Source organism: Anomaloglossus baeobatrachus, chromosome 3 (assembly GCF_048569485.1).
Source record: "Anomaloglossus baeobatrachus isolate aAnoBae1 chromosome 3, aAnoBae1.hap1, whole genome shotgun sequence".
Taxonomy (NCBI): Eukaryota; Metazoa; Chordata; class Amphibia; order Anura; family Aromobatidae; genus Anomaloglossus; species Anomaloglossus baeobatrachus.
The window spans coordinates 659,362,774-659,384,115 of NC_134355.1; the positions used below are offsets into that span (position 1 = coordinate 659,362,774).

Genomic DNA, 21,342 nt, shown 5'->3' on the forward strand with positions numbered 1-21,342 from the left:
AAACACCGCCGACATAAAGTGGGGTGAGAAGGGAGCATGCTGGGGGCCCTAGTATGGGCCCTCTTTTCTTCCATCCGACATAGTCAGCAGCTGCTGCTGACTAAACAGTGGAGCTATGCGTGGATGTCTGACCTCCTTCGCACAAAGCAGAAAACTGGTGAGCCAGTGATCCCACTGGGGGTGTATAGCCAGAAGGGGAGGGGCCTTACACTTTTTAGTGTAATGCTTTGTGTGGCCTCCGGAGGCAGTACTATACACCCAATCGTCTGGGTCTCCCAATGGAGCGCCGAAGAAATGAGTATTTTGATCACATGATACTTTTTATACATGTTATCCTACTCCAAGCTGTATAGGCTTGAGAGCCAACTACCAATTAAGTAAATCAGGTGATCTGCCTCTCTGTAATGAGGCGGGGTCCGGTGTAATGACATCAACACCCTATGTAAGGTGTGCATACTTATTAAGCAACTTCCTTTCCTTTGGCAAAATGGGTCAGAAGAGAGATTTGACGGGCTCTGAAAAGTCCAAAATTGTGAGATGTCTTGCAGAGGGATGCAGCAGTCTTGAAATTGCCAAACTTTTGAAGCGTGATCATCAAACAATTAAGCGTTTCATGGCAAATAGCCAACAGGGTCGTAAGAAGCGTGTTGGGCAAAAAAGGCGCAAAATAACTGCCCATGAATTGAGGAAAATCAAGCGTGAAGCTGCCAAGATTCCATTTGCCACCAGTTTGGCCATATTTCAGAGCTGCAACGTTACTGGAGTATCAAAAAGCACCAGGTGTGCCATACTCAGGGCCAAGGTAAGGAAGGCTGAAAAACCACCACCTTTGAACAAGAAACATAAGATAAAACGTCAAGACTGGGCCAAGAAATATCTGAAGACTGATTTTTCAAAGGTTTTATGGACTGATGAAATGAGAGTGACTCTTGATGGGTCAGATGGATGGGCCAGAGGCTGGATCAGTAAAGGGCAGAGAGCTCCACTCCGACTCAGACGCCAGCAAGGTGGAGGTGGGGTACTGGTATGGGCTGGTAGCATCAAAGATGAACTTGTGGGACCTTTTAGGGTTGAGGATGGAGTGAAGCTCAACTCCCAGACCTACTGCCAGTTTCTGGAAGACAACTTCTTCAAGCAGTGGTACAGGAAGACGTCGCTATCGTTCAAGAAAAACATGATTTTCGTGCAGGACAATGCTCCATCACAAGCATCCAACTACTCCACAGTGTTGCTGGCCAGTAAAGGTCTAAAAGATGAAAAATAATGACATGGCCCCCTTGTTCACCTGATCTGAACCCCATAGAGAACCTGTGGTCCCTCATAAAATGTGAGATCTACAGGGAGGGAAAACCGTACACCTCTGGGAACAGGAACAGTGTCTGGGAAGCTGTAGTGGCTGGTGTACGCAATGTTGATCGTAAACAGATAAAGCAACTGACAGAATCTATGGATGGTAGGCTGCTGAGTGTCATCATAAAGAAAGGTGGCTATATTGGTCACTAATTTTTTTGGGTCTTGTTTTTGCATGTCAGAAATGATTATTTCTAAATTTTGTGCAGTTATATTGGGTTACCTGGTGAAAATAAACAGTTGACATGGGAATATATTTGGTTTTTATTAAGTTGCCTAATAATTCTGCACAGTAATAGTTACCTGCACAAACAGATATCCTCCTAAGATAGTAAAATCTAAAAAAAAACACTTCAACTTCCAAAAATATTAAGCTTTGATATTTATGAGTCTTTTGGGTTGATTGAGAACATAGTTGTTGATCAATAATAAAAATAATAAAAAAAATCCTCTAAAATACAACTTGCCTAATAATTCTGCACACGGTGAATAGAGAGCGGAGGGAAAAACCTGCAGATGTGTCTGATAGTGGATGAAAACGTCTGGTATCAACTGTTGATATGCTAATGATATACATGATCAATCTCTTTGCTAGCTTAAATAGATTTTCCCAACAATGTTATATCTCATCTGGTGAGGTGGGTCTTCCAAGTACTTGGTCCGCACGAGCAGTTATTGTGCATTACGGACAGATGACGTTGGTGAAGGAAGGAGGTCAGAGATGGAATAACAGAAGCTATGGTGGCAGAGTAGCAATAAGAAGAGCAAACAGAATCACAGGATCAGGTAACAGGTTGTAAGTTAAGTCAGTGATATTGCAGAGCTGAATTTGTCTAGCGGAATTTAATACAGAGCTGGGAGAAGTAGGGTTGGGTTTCTTACATACTAGAATATTGCAGAGAAGTGAGATAGTAGATTTGGGTTGAAGAGCGGGCCAGCTTAATAGAAGAGTACCACAATGTATTAGACATGAGTTTGTCAAGTGATAAATGAATAAAGAAACAATGTACAAGTCAACAGTAGTGGTAATGATGGTGACTACCTGAATACTCAGGCACCGAGCTGCAACCTGAGCCTACCTATAAGAATTTATAGCACGGTATTAGAAGTGTGCGTCAGGTTGCAGGAGAGAACAGAATGAGCCAGTGACAGGAGGAGGATACATAGCGCTCAGCATTGGCTACAGAATAGCTAAGAAATGTTAGATCGCTAGGCTAAACTACTATATCGACAATCTCAAGTGCAGTTTTCATCTTCTTCATCTCCTTTCTTGGTAGCAAGATTAAAGTGGCCATGTTTTCTTTTTAAAACCTGAATATTTTTGTAATACCGAGAAAAAAGGGAAAAATGTACAAAAAAAAGGGCATTTTAATTTTAAATTAAGATTGTGCATTTATCAACATTTTCACAAACACCTTATCCAATCACATCTGATGCCGTGAGGCAAAAAGTCTTTTGAAAATGGTCTTCCAGCCATAATGTTCGAGAGCACGTCCCCTTCTCTCATGGGTCGGCACTACAGGAAGGGGCAATATGGAGTCCTGCTGAGTTATAACGACTGCTGACGCTTCTCCAGGCTTTTCTCTATGTCATCCATAACCTGGACCGCAGCTTTGGGGATTCGGGTTCCAGGTCCAAACACACTGGATACTCCGGCATTATACAGGAACTCATAATCCTGCCAAAAGAAAAACAAAAAAAAATGTAGGGATGAGGAGCACAAAGTCCAAAAGTTCAAAGAAGAAGGAAGAGCCGTGTCCGTGTCCCTTCCTTAGAAAATTGCCTTACTGATGACCCAAACATGGCTGGACATTGCCCTATTTGCCGAGATGACCAGAGGTCCCTTATGAATCTTTTATGGATATACAGTATGTCCACCCATATCATGTGCACTGCCATTAACCTGAGAACAGCGGCAGCTATAGGAATAGAAGTGGTGTCTAGGTATAGTAAAGTAGCCATGCACTACGCAATGAAACAACCTATAGCGCCACCTGGTGGAAAACAACAGAGTTAGCATTTATATCTCGAAAACGGAATGAGATAGAGAAAAAAAAAGTGAATTACAAAGTTGTAGGGCATCATCAATTCAATACGAATCGCCACCTTCCATACAGAAATCTTATGATTAGAACGTGTAAAACTCACAAGGCTGTGGACGTGAAGCGATACCTCATGGAGACCTTCCTACAAGTCATTGGGTATGGTGGCTGTGTGGAGTGGCCTCCACGCTCACCTGACCTGACCCCATTGGACTTCTTTCTGTGAGGTCACATCAAACAGCAGGTGTATGCGACCCCTCCACCAACATTGCAGGACCTACGACGACGTATCACAGATGCTTGTGCAAACGTGTCACCTACCATATTGCACAGCGTGTAGCAAGATACAGTATGCTGTGCAGAGCCCAGATGTGCATTGCAGCTGACGGGGGCCACTTTGAGCATCAAAGTGAGGCTGTGTGCACACGTTGCGTTTTTTACCGCGGAAACGCTGCGTTTAGAACCGCAGCGTTTCAGTGGCAAATTGCATGCTTTCAGCTTTCCCAGCAAAGTGTATGAGAAAGCCGAAAAATCAGTGCACACACTGCGTTTCTAAACGCAGCGTTTTGGATGCCAAAAATCGGTGCGGAAAGAAAAGCAGCATGTCACTTCTTTTGTGCGTTGTGGCTGCGTTCTCTCCCCCATTGAATCAATGATGTGGGTCAGAACGCAGCTACACCGCAGTGAGCTGCTTTTTTGTTGCGGTCCGCGGGCTTTGTCGGCATGCCAGAACGCAGGCATTTACCTGGAAGTGAGGTCAAGAGGTTTCCTGTTGACCTCACTTCCTGGCAAAGTCCTGGAAAGCCCCCGGTGTCGCCAAAGTGCCCGCCCCGACCCCCCTCCCGAAAATCCAACATGGCCGCGCGCACAGTAGCGCACCGGCCGCCCTGCTCCTATGATTTCTGTCGCATGTGCCTTGAGACATGCGACAGAAAAATGCCCCCCAGGCCCTGCCAGGTCACCCCCTATTCCCCCGGTATTCCCCCTTACCTGTCCGGTCGCAGCGCTGATCCCCCGCGGCCCCCTCCTCCTTCACAGCAGACGCCGGCCGGTCACATGAGCAGAGCAGCTGACAGCCAGCACTGTGTTCAGAGAGTTGTGCTGGCTGCTCGCACTCTGCAGCTGTGACCCGGGGAGAGTGGGTGCAGATTTTTGGCACCCACTCTCCTCAAATGGAGGGTCTGCCCTCCTAGAAAATGGGTGATACGTTCCCTGAACGTGCCCCCATATTCTAGAAGGTCCAGAGGCGACGTGGGACGTCCAAATGGATTTCTGCGGACCCATTTTTTTCAAATTTTTTGATTAAATTGGAGAACAAGGGAATGATTTGGGGAGTGTTTTTTATAATAAAAAAATTTTTGTCATTTTTTTTTGCTTTTGTTTACTGTCAATTAGTTATGTCTGGTATCTGATAGACGCCGTGACATCACTAATTGCTGGGCTTGATGCCAGGTGACATTACACATCTGGTATCAACCCCATTTATTACTCCGTTTGCCAACGCACCAGGGCGCGGGATGAGTTGGGGCGAAGCGCCAGGATTGGCGCATCTAATGGATGCGCCACTTCTGGGGCGGCTGCGGCCTGCTATTTTTAGGCTGGGAAGAGTCCAATAACCATGGCTCTTCCCACCCTGAGAATACCAGACCCCAGCTGTCAGCTTCACCTTGGCTGGTGATCTAATTTGGGGGGACCCCACTTTATTTCTTTTTTAATTCTTTATTTATAAATAAAAAAAAAAAAAGCCTGGGGAGCCCTCCAAATTGATCACCAGCCAAGATGAAGCTGCCAGCTGTGGTTTGCAGGCTACAGCTGTGTGCTTTACCCTGACTGGCTATCAAAAATAGGGGGGGACCCCACGCCATTTTTTTCATTGTTTTTTTTTTTTTGGATAAATACTAAGCTAGGCACCCTTTAGTGCCACATGAAAGGTACTAAAGGTGCCAGCTTAGAATATGTAGGCGGGGGTGGGACGTTATATATATTTGACATCCATTCATCCATTGACGCTTTTTAGGCTGTGTGCCCACAATCAGGGTTTGCAGCGTTATGGGCGCTGAGTGTTTTCCCTGCGTCCATAACGCTGCGTTGTGCAGTAGAAGCACAGTGGAAGGATTTTTGGAGATCCCATGCCCACTGTGCTTCTTTTCTCCGCAGCATAAACTGACCGGTGGCGTGGCTTCCCGAGCCATAGCATGTCAATTTATGCTGCGGAGACGAGAGTGTTCTCTGCAGGTAGCATAGAGCTCCACAGCAGCCTGAACCCAAATCGTGGGCATGGGCAGCTGCAGGAAGGCTGACACTGTGTACTAGACGCCGTGTCGCTGGATCATGGCCACATAGCCTTAGGCCTCTTTCACACGTCAGTGATTCTGGGACGTTTGTGCTTTTTTTTAAACATACCAGAATCACTGACATACGCAGACCCATTATAATGAATGGGTCTGCTCACACGTCAGTGATTTGTCACTGCACGTGTCTCCGTGCAGCGTACCCGCGTGTGCGTGATTGCCGCACGGAGACATGTCCATTTTTTTCTGGCATCACTGATGTCCCACGGACCACGCAGTGGTGTGGTCCGTGAAACACGTGACAGAAAAAAACGTGCTTTTAAAATAAAAATCATTTTTACTCACCCGGCGTCCAGCGATGTCCTCTGCAGCCCGTGCAGCTTGCTGCTTCTGAGCCGGCTCATTACTGTCGCGCATATTCATGATGCACGACACAGCCGACCCGGAAGCAGCTGCTGCGGGGGTCAGCACCAGCCGGATGCTGCACCGCGGGAGCGATCAGCACCATGGAGAGCGGGCGCAGGTGAGATGATTACTGATAATTAAATAGCCACTAGTATTGTACCATAAATAGTCAATATTAACAAAGCAGCAAGGACAGGGTACAAAAATTAAAATATAACTTTTAATAATTCCTTTAAAAGGAAGCAGGCAAGGCCTTACTTCACAGAAGTTATCTTAAAACCAAAACCACATCACAATCCCCTTTAGCATGTATAGGGGTACCATCAAGGCCAGGGCTACGCCTGTACAGATGACAGAACTAGTAAGCTGACCCGTTCTGAACGTACCACAGGACAGCTCACCAGCAGGGCTTGGACAGCCACAGTATCAATGAAGGTCCAAAAACCCTGTACTTATAGGTAGAAAAGGATGGAACGATCTCACCACATCAGACGGCGATTCATCCGCTACCAAAAAAGATCCTCATACCCTCTTGGGCGTCCCAGTGGTCCTATTTAGTGGACTTAACACATGGTCCCCTTATAGAGATTGAGGTCTCTCAGGACCGGACATGCGGACGGCAACAGCGGGGCTTCCATATGCTGCGCCAGCGCGTTGTTGCCGTCCGCATGTCCGGTCCTGTCCTTCTGACGTAAGGACTGACTCCCGACTTTATACTCCCCTGACGATTATCTCTGTATATGAAACGCATTGGGAGAACAAGGACATTAGGACCTCAATCTCTATAAGGGGACCATGTGTTAAGTCCACTAAATAGGACCACTGGGACGCCCAAGAGGGTATGAGGATCTTTTTTGGTAGCGGATGAATCGCCGTCTGATGTGGTGAGATCGTTCCATCCTTTTCTACCTATAAGTACAGGGTTTTTGGACCTTCATTGATACTGTGGCTGTCCAAGCCCTGCTGGTGAGCTGTCCTGTGGTACGTTCAGAACGGGTCAGCTTACTAGTTCTGTCATCTGTACAGGCGTAGCCCTGGCCTTGATGGTACCCCTATACATGCTAAAGGGGATTGTGATGTGGTTTTGGTTTTAAGATAACTTCTGTGAAGTAAGGCCTTACCTGCTTTAATTTAAAGGACTTATTAAAAGTTATATTTTAATTTTTGTACCCTGTCCTTGCTGCTTTGTTGAGATGATTACTGAGTGCAATCACGGGCCACGGAGAACGGAGCCCGGATTGCACTTAGACAACCCACGTGTGCCGTGATTCACGGCACACGGAGGGACATGTGCGTGTTTTACACGCCAGTGAAAAACATCAGTGTTTTTCACTGACGTGTGAAACGGGCCTAAAAGTGAGAATATTGTTGCTACAGCAACATTTTGGGGGAAGTAGCTGTGGATTCAAAATGCTTAATATACTCCTGAATAAAATCCTTGAGGGGTGCAGATTCCAAAATGGGGTCACTTGTGGGGGTTTTCTGACGTATAGGTACCCACGGGGCCCTGCTAATGTGACATGGTGCGCGAAGTTTATTTCAACTTTTCCAAAATTCAAATGGTGCTCCTTCCATTCCAAGCCTTCCCATTTATCCAAACAGAATGTGGAGAAGGAAATGACATCACAGGTTTTCTTTTCCAAAGGTCTGTGTTCAACCAACTTTATTAACACTGACAAGTCTTAAAAAAACGCACCTAAAAAAACGCATGAAAAACGCATGAAAAACGCATGCGTTTTCGATGCGTTTTTCTCAAAAAGCATTGTTTACAATTCTCCCCTCTGCCAGAGGGTGCGTTTTTTTCCGCGCTGAAAAAAAAGCAACGTGTGCACATAGCCTAAATGAGCGCCATATGCGTGACCAGCATTCAATGCTTTGGGGGTCATGGGTTTCATATCATAGCATTTCTGTATGCAAGGTGTTGATTCGTATTGAATTGATGATGCCCTACAACTTTTTAATTCACTTTTTTTCTCTATCTCGTTCAGTTTTCGAGATAAAAATGCTAACTCCGTTGTTTTCACCAGGTGGCGCTATAGGTGGTTTCATTGCGTAGCGCATAGCTATTTTACTATACCTAGACACCACTTCTATGCCTATAGCTGCCACCGTTCTCAAGTTAATGGCGGTGGCCGGGATATGGGTGGACACACTGTAGACTAGTTGGGGGCTTAAAGGATATTGACATATTTGGGGATGATCTCAGATGGCTTTGACGGTCCCCGAATGCCATTGAAATAATTGTACAAATACCGCATCTCTTTACAAATCATTGGATACCACAATCATTAATTGACCAAAGGATCTAAAGGATTCAGCATTCAAGATCAGCAACAACTCAAAGTCGGGCTTCTGGAGAATATACTATGGGCACAGCGTCTCTACTCATGCCACACACTAATCATACCGTTATGTCTTATTGCTCCCAGGACATGGCAATTAGTAGGTAAGAGGTATGTCCACTTTCAGGATGGCCTTAAATATGGCCCTTTGAAGGTAAAAGACTGAGGCTGCACTAATGAAGTTCTGAAAAACAGGAGAAAGCAGGGGTTTCTACTAGTGAGGATACCGATTAATCCAAAATAATGCACAATAGAACAACCTAGGTTGTTCTATTGTGCATTATTTTGGATTAATCGGTATCCTCACTAGTAGAAACCCCTGCTTTCTCCTGTTTTTCTGTATTTCCAATATGGGGTCTAGTGAGTTTGGACACTAACTATGACTGGTCTAATTGTCCCTACCCTTTTCATATATACTAATGAAGTTCTGCCGTTAACAAGTCCAGGTTGACCAATTCAGCTGTTACATAAAAGGGGTTGCCCGGGACTTCTCCAATGATGGCCAGTTCTTAGTCGACACCCAGCATTAGATGGTCCCTGTGCCGGTCAGAGCTCCATGAACTATTTAGTAACCGTGGCCCTTTCTGCACATCCGCCCCCTATTCGGATCAACAGGGGTGAATATACAGTATCCCGCTATTATACAGTTGACGTAGCACTAACAGCCATCATCATGATCTCACATCCCCACCGATCAGATATTCATGACTTAGGCGGGCTTTACATGTTGCGACATTGGTAACGATATATCGTCGGGGTCACGTCGTTAGTGACGCACATCCTGCGGCGTTACCGACATCGCAGCGTGTAAACCCTAGGAGCGACGATCTCCGATTGCAAAAACTCCAAAAACCGTTGATCGGTGACACGTCGCTCCTTTTCATAATATCGCTGCTGCTGCCAGTACGATGTTGTTTGTCGTTCCTGCAGCACCACACATGGCTATGTGTGACACCGCAGGAATGACAAACATCTCCTTACCTGCGTCCACCGGCAATGCGGAAGGAAGGAGGTGGCCGGGATGTTATGTCCCACTCACCTCCGCCTCTATTGGCCGGCCGCTTAGTGACGTCGCTGTGACGCCGAACGCACCTCCCCCTTGAAGGAGATATAGTTCGGCGATCACAGCGACGCCGCCGACCAGGTGTGTGCGTGTCGTGTGAAGCTGCCGTAGCGATAATGTTCGCTACGGCAGCAATCACCACATATCGCATGTGCGACGGGGGCGGGTGCTATCGCGCTCGACATCGCTAGCAATTGCTAGCAATGTCGCAGCGTGTAAAGCCCGCCTTACTCTAAGGATTAGCCATCACTGTAGAAGTCCCAGACATCTCTTTTAAACCCTTACCAATATTATCCATACATGTATAGCACATGTCGATAGCAGGTGTATGGTGAGCTTGCCCAATGCTCGGCAGGTGATGGCTGTGTGTTACAGCCAGGATCTGCTTCTAACAATTGTGCTCCCGTAATTGTTAACATGTTAAATGTCACTAGCATATGGACGCACTAATTTTAGTGCAGCAGAGCTGTGTGTATGTATGGCAGAGCTGTGTGTGTATGAAATAAGGATGAGTGTGTGTTGCTGTAGCAGACTTGTGTATTTTGATGTAGCTTAGCTATGTCCCTGGGCATATAGTAGAATTGTACGTAGAAAAGCTGTCTGTGTGTAGCAGAGCTGTATGTATAGCAAATGTGTGTATGAAGTAATGGTGAGTGTGTGTTGATGTAGCAGGGTTGTGTGTGTATATATAAAAGAACTGTTTGTATGTAGCAGAGCTGTGTGTATAGCAGATCTGTGTGTGTATGAAGCAATGGTGAGTGTGTGTTGATGTTGCAGGTTTGTGTGCGTATATGTAAAATAACTGTTTGTATGTAGCAGATCTGTGTGTATAGCAGACCCGTGTGTGTGTATGAAGCAATGGTGAGTGTGTGATGTAGTAGGGTTGTGTGTATATGTAAAAAAAAACCTGAGTTTGTATGTAGCAGAGCTGTGTGTGCATATATGTAGCAGAACTGTGTGTGCATATATGTAGCAGAACTGTTTGTGCGTATATACTACTGAGCCGAGTGTCCATTTGCTCTACATGGTGAAATACGTATTTGTGTACACTACAGAGTGTAGATAATGTGCATTCTATAAACCTATACATGTATAATTCACACACTGCCGAGAAGAACTAATACATCTATTACCTCCCTAATCTACCCTAAGATTGGCCCCTCCACTTCTTTACACCATGAGAGAAGTCTTAATTAGAAGGAAATATTTTTGCTGTCTTCTAAAGCTGGGCGCGTCTTATTCTTCGATTAATACGGTATTTATAAATGATCTTCTGGGAATTTTTTACCCCCAAAATGTTTTGATTTTTTTTTTTTCATTCCTTTTTGCCTAAAGGGGGCTTTACACGCTACGATATCGCTAATGCTGAGTCGTTGGGGTCACGGAATTTGTGACGCACATCCGGCCGCATTAGCGATGTTGTTTCGTGTGACACCGATGAGCGATTTTGCATCGTCGCAAAAACGTGCAAAATCGCTCATCGGTGACATGGGGGTCCATTCTCAAATATCGTTGGAGCTGCAGGTACGAAGTTGTTCGTCGTTCCTGCGGCAGCACACATCGCTCCGTGTGACACCGCAGGAACGAGGAAGCTCCCCTTACCTGCCTCCCGGCTGCTATGCGGAAGGAAGGAGGTGGGCGGGATGTTTTGTCCCGCTCATCTCCGCCCCTCCGCTTCTATTGGGCGGCCGCTCAGTGCCGTCGCTGTGACGCCGCACGGACCGCCCCCTTAGAAAAGAGGCGGTTCGCCGGTCACAGCGACGTCGCCGGGCAGGTAAGTATGTGTGACGGGTCTGGGCGATGTTGTGCGGCACGGGCAGCGATTTGCCCGTGTCGCACAACAGATGGGGGCGGGTACCCACGCTAGCGATATCGGTACCAATATCGCAGCGTGTAAAGTAGCCTTTAGTCTCAATTAACACTGAAGATAATAGGGTGAACCAGAGTGACGTGTGCCAGACGGTCACTGGATTACAGAATTTTACTTTTCACATTTCGGGATTATAAATGCAAAAATGAACTGATCATTGAGGTTCCGATGAAGATCAAAGTTCTAGAACGAGGCTCTGCAGACCTATCCCGAATACTCGGCCTCCGATCCAGTCATTGTTTATGGGAACAAGGACTACAGCGCTCGGCTATTTATGACAGTATGTTATTTTATTACAAAATTATGCATGAGAAAGTCAAAAGGGCTCAGCTCCATTACCTAATGGAATCAACAATTCACCTCCTGTCTCAGAGGCTGCACTTCTGTGTCTTTCCTATGCTTTACACTGCAGCTCATGCTGCGTGTATTGGCTGCTATGTATATGACCAGCCCACCATAAACTCACCCAATGCACAAAGGGCAAAATATAAGAATCATAAGCATCTAAACCAGCAGTCAGCAGATGGTCAGCTTACCTGGGGTGGGATGACTCCTCCACAGATCACCAGTATATCGGGTCTTCCTAGGGCACACAGTTCTTTGATGAGCTCCGGAACGAGTGTTTTGTGGCCAGCAGCGAGCGTGCTTACTCCTACACTGTGCACGTCAGCATCCACGGCCTGCTGTGCTACCTCACGAGGAGTCTGGTGGAGGTGGAATAATCGAGAGGAAGTTATTAGTTTGCATCACTAGCGCCTAGCAGGACACAAGAGCTGAGAAGTGGAGGTGATAGTCTATTTTGAGCAGAAACCCATAGGTCAACTTCATGGGACACTCCAACTAAAACAGATATAGTGTGTTAAGCCAAGGGCCGGGCCTGAAAGGGTGGAGCAAGACACTAAAATGACACTAACCATCTCATGCTTCGCCCTGAGGACAGACAGACAGAGAGAGACTGAGAGAGAAAGGGAGAGTGGGAGAAAGTGAGAATGGGTGAAAGGGAGAGTGGGAGAGAGGGAGAGAGGGAGAGAGAGAGTGGGAGAGAGAGAGTGGGAGAGAGAGAGAGTGGGAGAGAGGGAGAAAGTGAGAATGGGTGAAAAGGAGAGTGGGAAAGAGGGAGAGTGGGAAAGAGGGAGAGTGGGAAAGAGGGAGAGTGGGAAAGAGGGAGAGTGGGAAAGAGGGAGAGTGGGAAAGAGGGAGAGTGGGGAAGAGGGAGAGTGGGAAAGAGGGAGAGTGGGAAAGAGGGAGAGTGGGAAAGAGGGAGAGTGGGAAAGAGGGAGAGTGGGAGAGAGGGAGCGTGGGAGAGTGGGAGAGAGGGAAAGTGGGAGAAAGTGAGAGTGGGTGAGAGGGAGAGTAGGTGAGAGGGAGAGTGGGTGAGAGGGAGAGTGGGTGAGAGGGAGAGTGGGAGAGAAGGAGAGTGGGAGAAAAGGAGAGTGGGAGAGAGGGAGAGTGGGAGAGAGGGAGAGTGGGAGAGAGGGAGAGTGGGAAAGTGGGAGAAAGTGAGAGTAGGTGAGAGGGAGAGTGGGTGAGAGGGAGAGTGGGTGAGAGGGAGAGTGGGTGAGAGGGAGAGTGGGAGAGAGGGAGAGTGGGAGAGAGGGAGAGAGGGAGAGTGGCAGAGTGGGAGAGAGTGAGAGTGGGAGAGAGGGAGAGAGGGAGAGTGGGAGAGAGGGAGAGTGGGAGAGTGGGAGAAAGTGAGAGTGGGAGAAAGTGAGAGTGGGAGAAAGTGAGAGTGGGAGAATTGAAATTGCCCAGTTTGCTATCTCTTTCCTCTAATGCCTGTCCTGAATGCCAACCTGTCTCCTGTTCAGTTCTTTTTAGGCTCCTGCAATTAAGAGACCTTTGGTTACATCATAGTCACAGGACTGTGATATCACCAAAAGTCCTTAAACAATCGTAACCTTGGTATACAAATGCTGTGGCCCCTAAGAGAAATGAGGCCGTGAGAAATTGTGCAGTTTGACTCCCCTTAACGCCCACCCTGACTGTAACTGGAGCTTATCTTTGGAGTAAGGCTTAGATTTCAAGCATACTCCAATAATCATGCTAGGGCTTATTTTCGGGGAAACATGGTAGATAAACCCTCGACTGGCCGCAACTCCCACATCACAACCACAGATACATAGAGCATAAACTTCTCCCGGCAGGGTATCACAAAGTCTTTTGGTTTGGAATCACTTTTGGAAAGTCAAGTCAAGAGGAAAGGTAAAGATGGACACTTGTTTATCCATCATTACATGTGTTATAGCGGTGGTCACACTTCTTTCCCGAGTGGCTCTTCTATCAGTACATATCCATCAGTAGCTTTCCCTGACAAATAAGTAATACAGCTTGAAGAAATCGGACTAAATCAGGGAGGACGGAGATGAAACTGCCCTTAGCACTTCTGTCCAGCTTTTCATATTCGATAATAAACTATAAAAACATCAGGTCAGATCCCCGGCGTCCGTCAGATTCTCCCCCGGGGCAATATACCATCAAATATTTATTACAAAATTATGTGATTTTTGTTAATTAGCACTTTCACAATTGAATGACTTTAACACTTGCAAAAGTGCGTCTGTTTATTAGTATTCTGCAGTAAAATATGTATGAGGTCGATGGCGCTCCGGGATTATTCATTCCTCAATGTATCTTTAATTTGCTTGTAGATGATTTTGTATGTTACAAAGCTCTAAAGCCCCCGAGTAGATATTGACATAAACATGAAAAGTCTTCTCTTTCATAAAGTTATATAAAATTGAAACTCGGGAGCCCCTATAAGACATAATAAAAGTCGGGAATACGAGGCTCGGAGTCTGAATAGTGGTATGAGGAATCGAACGGTTTTGCCAAATACGGTTTACGGAAATAGGTCTAGAAAGACCCAATTGGCTGTTTTCATATTCTTGATCATCTTACCAAAACCAGTAGAATTTCAAACTATCCTCATAGTTGATGGTTTCCAGTTAGAAAGGTTTTACTTCTACAATTTGCAGAATATAAATGAAAATGTAAAAGAAGAGAAGGCTGTGCAGTTATAATCATCTGGCTATAAACAAGTGAAAAGGAGTAGTCTGACTGTTCACTCCACATTGCGAGGGGTTTGGGGCTGGTGTTAAGTCTACAGATGTCTGAAGGCATCGCTCCCCTGTCTTGTTCTGCTGCATAAGACAGATGTGTGATTCGTTCAGGCTTTCCTTTTTCTCATCCTGTTGGTTTTACATCCAAAATTCTGTACCAATCAGTTAGACGCCACCTAGGACAGCTCTTGTCCCTTCAACTGATCTGACAATTGCATGGTACTGTCACACCACACTGGGTGTGGGGAAAGACTCCCAGCAAGTGGACTCCTGGGAATAAGGGAGACTGAAACACAAAAGGTGGGAGGGGGGAACCAGGGGCTCCTGCGCTGACCCTGATACTGGGGGCCCCTGCGCTTACCTTACCCTCAAACCACAGGTACCTATAATGGTTAGGAGGTGTGGTCCGTCAATGTGCCCCTGTCTCCTAGCCAGACCCTGGGACTAAATCCCACCACCCACCAAACCACGGAGGGAAAAACAAAAAAAAACAGCAAATAGGGAAAAAGAAAAAACAACAACTTATCTTTGAGAGGGAATCTTCAGAATCTACAGCAACAGTAGTCTGAAGTCGCATGCACTCCTGGGCCGCACTGGAGGAGTGAGAGGCCCCAGGTTATAAAGGCCCTTAATTACCAGTTACCAGCTGGAGGAAAGGCTCCTCCAACCTGGCAGGGAAACAGAAAAAACCTAAATCAAGCCCTTAAAAAGGGACAGCGTCCATTAACGTCTGAAGAATCGCCGGGCCCTTCTGCACCTGGACCCAGCAGCAGCACCTGAAGGTCCAGACACCTCCGTGACAGGTACAGATGGAACAGTGCATGCTCAATGTGTTTGCATCTGGACCGGCACATGCGCAGAGCAAAGCTGATTCTTCTGCCTAGACGTGGGCAAACACAATTCGCATGTGTCGGATCTATACTGTATTACCTTGAACTGTTTATGGTGCTTACAAAAGTATAGGGGAGAGCCAGCGTATGTGCAGTGTGTTTGCATCAGGACAGATTCGTGCACAGAGCAAAACTGATCCTTCTACCCAAAAGAGGACAAACACAGTGTGCATGAGCTGGATATCTAATATAATCCACTGTTGTTGGTGCTTACACAGTACAGGAGAACCAATGCATGCACATCATGTTTACATCAAGACGGGTGCCTGTGCAAAACAAAACTAATTGTTGGACCTATAAGAGGTCAAGCACACAGCGCATGCGCCAGACATTCCCTGTATTTTACTGCTGATGTTGCTTATAAAGTACAGAAGTGAATCAGTGCATGCAAAGTGTGTTTGCATGAAGACCATATTCTGTGTAGAACAAAACTGATTAATGGACCCAGAAGTAGTCAAGCACACAGCGCATGCGCCAGACATATACTGTTGACGGTGCTTATGTAGAACAGAATAGATCCAATGTGTGATTCCTGCACCCAGAAGAGGGCAAACACACAGCTCATGCCCATGATGTCTACTGTTGATTGTGAGTACACAGTACATGCGTAGTGTGATTGCATCAGGACCAGCGCATTCGTAGAACAAAATGGATTCCTCCTCCTAGAGGAGAAAACAAACTAGTAGTATAAATGGGTCCCAACTGTGGGACCCCAAGTATTTGGGTATACCGTATACCATGCTCCTGAGCCTCTCTTTATGCTTTGGCTGCCAAAGTTCCTATTATGGCTGACCCATCCTGTCCGTGTACTACATGATCAGCCACTCATATGAATAGTTTGTATATAATGTTCATTTATACCACTGCGGATATAAAAGGTCAAACAGTGGCAACCACCCTAAATCTTGAAATTTAGACACCGAGATAATAAAAACAACTCTCGCTAAAACCCATATAGAAAAACAAGACAACAAACTTGTTATTAAAGATATTATACTTTGAGCAGTTCCCTACAGTTTCAGATTTATATACACACAGGTAGACTATGAATTATTCATATACTGAAGGCCTTGCGACGTCCTCACATTTATGCCGGAATAAACGAGCAACCCTCCGAGAATAGATTATTAGAAGAAGAGATTTCTCCTTCATCACAGAAGGTAAGCCGGAATATTCTGTACATAATGAAGCGCATCACGTGGAATCTCAGATCTATTATTATTATTATTATAGCGCCATTTATTCCATGGCGTTTTACATGTGAAAGGGGTATACATAATAGGGACAAGTACAATAATCATAAACAATACAAGACACAAACAGGTACAGGAGGAGAGAGGTCCCTGCCCGCGAGGGCTCACAGTCTACAAGGGATAGGTGAGGATACAATAGGTGAGGGTAGAGCTGATAGTGCGGCGCTGTATCAGACTGAGGGTTATGGCAGGTTGTAGGCTTGTCGGAAGAGGTGGGTCTTCAGGTTCCTTTTGAAGCTTGTCAAGGTGGGCAAGAGTCTGATGTGTTGTGGCAGAGCATTCCAGAGTATGGGGGAGGCACGGGAGAAATCTTGGATGTGATGGTGGGAAGAGGAGATGAGAGGGGAGTAGAGAAGGAGATCTTGTGAGGATCGAAGGTTACGAGCAGGTAGGTACCGGGAGACTAGGTCACAGATGTAGGGAGGAGACAGGCTGTGGATGGCTTTGTATGTCATGGTTAGTGTTTTGAACTGGAGTCGTTGGGCAATGGGAAGCCAGTGAAGGGATTGGCAGAGAGGAGAGGTCGGGGAGTAGCGGGGGGACAGGTGGATTAGCCAGGCACCATAGTTTAGAATAGATTGTAGGGGTGCGAGACTGTTAGAAGGGAGGCCTCTACATTGAGTCCATATACGCTGTCCTCGACCTTACGAGCTATGGGTTCTCTTGTGCTACAGTTCACAAAAAAAGGACCACCAGCCATTGATTAACCTTTTCCTGACACCTCTGCGCTTTTGTTTTTTTTCCCCTTCCTCTTATAGGAGCTATAACTCTTATTTTTCAGGCGCCAAAGCGGTAAAAACACTTTTCCTTTTTAGGGACAAATTGTAATTTTGAATGACCCTATTCATTTTACCATATAATGAACATAAAAAAAAATATGGTGGGGTAATATGGTGTAAAGTAAAATCCCCAAAAATCTGCCATCGTCTTTGGGGATTTTGGTTCTATATTGTGGTAAAAATGACCTGAACATGATTCTCCGGGTCAGTCTGATTAGAGGAGACACCAAAGTATCATTTTTCTTAATGGTTAAAAAAACCTCAAATTTTTGTAAAAATAAATATTTATTTTGCAGCCTATCCGTATACTATCCGTGTGACATCCGAATAGCACATGGCCAACACAAACTTGTATACTTACCTGCCTCCGACGCTGCTGCTGCTTCCAGGTCCACAGTGCAGTGAATATTCATGAGCATAATGAGCGGGCCTGGAAGCAAGTGTGAAAGCAGCGCTGGAGACAGGCAAGTATACAACTACATTTATTTTTCAGTGACGTGTTTCCTCCGGTACGTGTCACATCAGTGTGTGGCCCGTATGATATCCATACGGCCGGCAGAAAATAGACATGTCGCCGTGTGGGGACACTCTTGTGCTCCACATTGTCCGTGTGGAAACATGGATGTGTGCACAAGCCCATTGATTTTAATTGGTCTACGTTTATCTGTTTCTCCGGTACATGTGAAAATGGACGTCACTAGTGTTGAGCGAGTAGTTAACTATTCGTGCTCGCTATGCTCTAGCGAGTACTGTCCGCTACTCACATATTTGTTACGAGTAGCGAGTGCAATGTAAGTCAATGGGAAATACTCGTTAAGTAGCGAGTAACCCGAAAGCCGTACTATCCTCTACTCGCACGAAAAGAACGGCTTTCGAGTTACTCGCTACTTAGCGAGCATTTCCCATTGACCTACATTGCGCCTGCTACTCGTAACGGATATGCAAGTAGCGGACAGTACTCGCTTACAGCATAGCGAGCATGTATAGTCTACTACTCGCTAAACACTAGACATCACATGTACCAGAGACACGGATGTGTGAAGGAGGCCAAATAAAAATTTCCGGACCAGGCGGGTCCCCTTGCGCAGGTTTGATTCTCCATCCGTTGAGTGTGATTGACAGCTACTCCTCCTTAAAGCTGGATTTCCACCCACTAAGTCAGATTACCAGCTCCTCAGTGATCCCCCTCCTTTCTGCTGATTCTCCACCTGCCAAGCTTATCCCCTTCACCCCCCCAGCCCATTTTCACCTTCATGCCCAGACCATTTTTTTTTTGCAATTCTGACCAGTGTCACATTATGGGGTTTTGAGATTCTGGGACTGTTATTTTTCGTGACATATTGTAAGATAAATTTAGAAAGAATTTTTTGTTTTTATCTGTAAAAGTATTGGAAATTTGGCAAAAATTTGGAAAATTTTGCAATTTTCAAACCTTGAATATTTATGCTCTTAAACCAGAGGGTTTAAAAGAGTCACAGAAAATCGTTAAAAAATAACATTTCCCCCTATTTTTGAGACATTTTTTTGGTTAGGAAGTTAGAAGAGCTAAAAGTTTATCAGCAATTTTTCATTTTTTCCAATAAAATTTACCAAACCATTTTCTAGGAACCATATCATCTCAAGAATTCGACCTTTTCTTACCGTTGACTCTGCAAAAACTCTTACTGTCGCTCTCATTCATTCATTCTCGCCTGGATTATTGTAATTCTTTACTAATTGGTCTTCCTGTTACTAAACTCTCCAATCTCCAATCCATTCTGAATGCCGCAGCCAGGATCATTTTCCTCTGCAACCGCTTCACTGATGCCTCTTCTCTGTGCCAGTCATTGCACTGGTTGCCTATCCGTTACAGAATCAAATATAAACATCACTCTCACTCACAAAGCTCTCCACGGTTCCGCACCACCCTACATCTCCTCCCTCATCTCTGTCTATCACCCCACCCGTGCCCTCCGCTCTGCTAATGACTTAAGACTGACATCCTCAACAATTCGAACCTCCCACTCCCGTCTTCAAGATTTCTCACGAGCTGCGCCTATGCTCTGGAACACACTACCAAGAACAATTCGATTAATTCCCAACATCCACACCTTTAAGCGGGCCCTAAAAACGCATTTCTTTAGACTAGGCTATCACCTCACTGCCCCGATCTAATCTAGTCCCTTTCTGCCCTTCAAAAAACTTACTTCCAGTTCTCGTCCCCTGTACCTGTATAAATTTTCACCGACGGGTTCATGCAGTTGGTTTTGACTACCCTATTAAATCGATGGCTGGACAAGCTTTGACAAGCTTTTCTCCCCCCCATTCACCTTTTGTGTCTCCCCTATTTTCTCATAGACTGTAGCTTACGAGCAGGGCCCTCACTCCTCCTGGTATCTTAATTTTGTTATTTTGTATTGTCTCATATTGTCTGTACATGTCCCCTCTTAATTGTAAAGCGCTGCGGAATATGTTGGCGCTATAAAAATAAAAACTTATTATTATTATTATATCACATATGAAGTGACTTAGAGAGGCCTAGTTGACAGAAAATCCCAAACGTGACACCATTCTAAAAACTGCCCCCCTCACACTGCTCAAAACCACATCCAAGAAGTTTATTAACGCTTCAAGGGCTTCACAGGAATTAAAGTGATGTGGAAGGGAGAAAGGAAAATTTTTGTAATGCTGCCACCAGGGGGAGCCAGAGCTCTGTAGCATAATACACTACACAGAGCAATGAGAACCAGGAAGTGAATTCACAGCGTTCTCATGCATTACCTCAAAGCACAGCTGAGAAGCAGAGCTGCAGAGCATGCAAGGAATAGTCACACAGGCTGGGTCAAACACCGTACGGGCAGAAGCAGAACCGGAGGGACGAGCAAAAGCGGAGTCAAAGTCAGGCCAAGGTCAGTACCGAGGAAGCAACCGAGTGGGGAAATAGGAGAGGGGACAGAGGACAGGAGGGACGACCAGGGGATGGAACACAGACAAGGGCACGGGGGCACAGGAACAGACAGATCAGGATATCACTCACAGGACCAGCAATCACAGGCAAAGCAGTGCTAAGCTTATAGCCGGCACTGGTTCACTGGAAATGCCAGCTTTTAAGGCATCCAGGGTCTGGAAGTGAGGCTCGAGAGAAGGCTCCGCCCCCTAGCCATGTGGACAGGGAGGCGAACCATGACAGTACCCCCTCCTCAAGGGGGGGCCACCGGACCCCCAGGCTTGCCAGGATACTTTCGGTGGAAAGCCGCAATTAACTGATCGGCCCGCACGGATCGAGCCGGCACCCAGGACCGGTCCTCCGGACCGTAACCCTTCCAATGAATCAGATACTGGAGGGAACTACGAACCCAACGAGAGTCGATAATACGCTGAATTTCGTACTCCTCCTCGCCGTCCACCAGTATCGGAGCCGGAGGGGTCTGAGAATCCACCACCGAAGGAACAAATGGCTTAAGCAAGGAGGTATGAAACACATTGGGAATACGCAAGGTCTGGGGCAGTTGCAACCAAAAGGCCACCGGGTTGATCACTTCGATGATCTCATAGGGCCCTATAAACTTAGGACCCAACTTAGCAGACGGAACCCTGAGCCTGATATTCCGAGTGGACAACCACACTTTGTCCCCCACCTGAAAGGGGGGTCCCAGAGAACGGCGTTTGTCCGCTTGGCATTTCTGGGACTGTTGAGCCGTCACGATGCACCGCCGTACCTCCTTCCACACCTCCCCCAGATCCTGAACGATGGAGTCGGCCCCTGGACACCCCGAATCCACTCTAGAGAAGGTTCCGAAGTGAGGGTGAAACCCGTAATTACAGAAGAAGGGAGAAGTTCCCGTAGACTGATGGACTCTGCTATTGAATGCAAACTCCGCAAGGGGCAAAAACGTACACCAATCCTCCTGCTGAGCAGAAACCAAGCACCGCAGGATTTGCTCAAGGGTCTGATTTGTCCTTTCCGTCTGCCCATTGGACTCGGGATGATAGGCGGACGGGAAGGACAACTCAATTCC

The 21,342-nt window shown here is 46.3% G+C and overlaps 1 protein-coding gene across 2 annotated transcripts in view; it reads right to left on the reverse strand.

The window, feature by feature from the left end:
* Positions 1–2,700: 2,700 nt before the first annotated feature.
* MMUT (methylmalonyl-CoA mutase) overlaps positions 2,701–21,342 on the reverse strand; it is a 107,491-nt gene continuing 88,849 nt past the window's right edge. For both annotated transcript variants that reach the window (XM_075341189.1, XM_075341187.1), the window contains 2 exons: positions 11,900–12,067; positions 2,701–3,028 (listed from right to left, as the gene is read on the reverse strand). In XM_075341189.1, the coding sequence (XP_075197304.1) occupies positions 2,900–3,028; positions 11,900–12,067 (297 nt within the window). In that variant the 3' untranslated portion in view covers positions 2,701–2,899. The remainder of the gene's footprint in view (positions 3,029–11,899; positions 12,068–21,342) is intronic.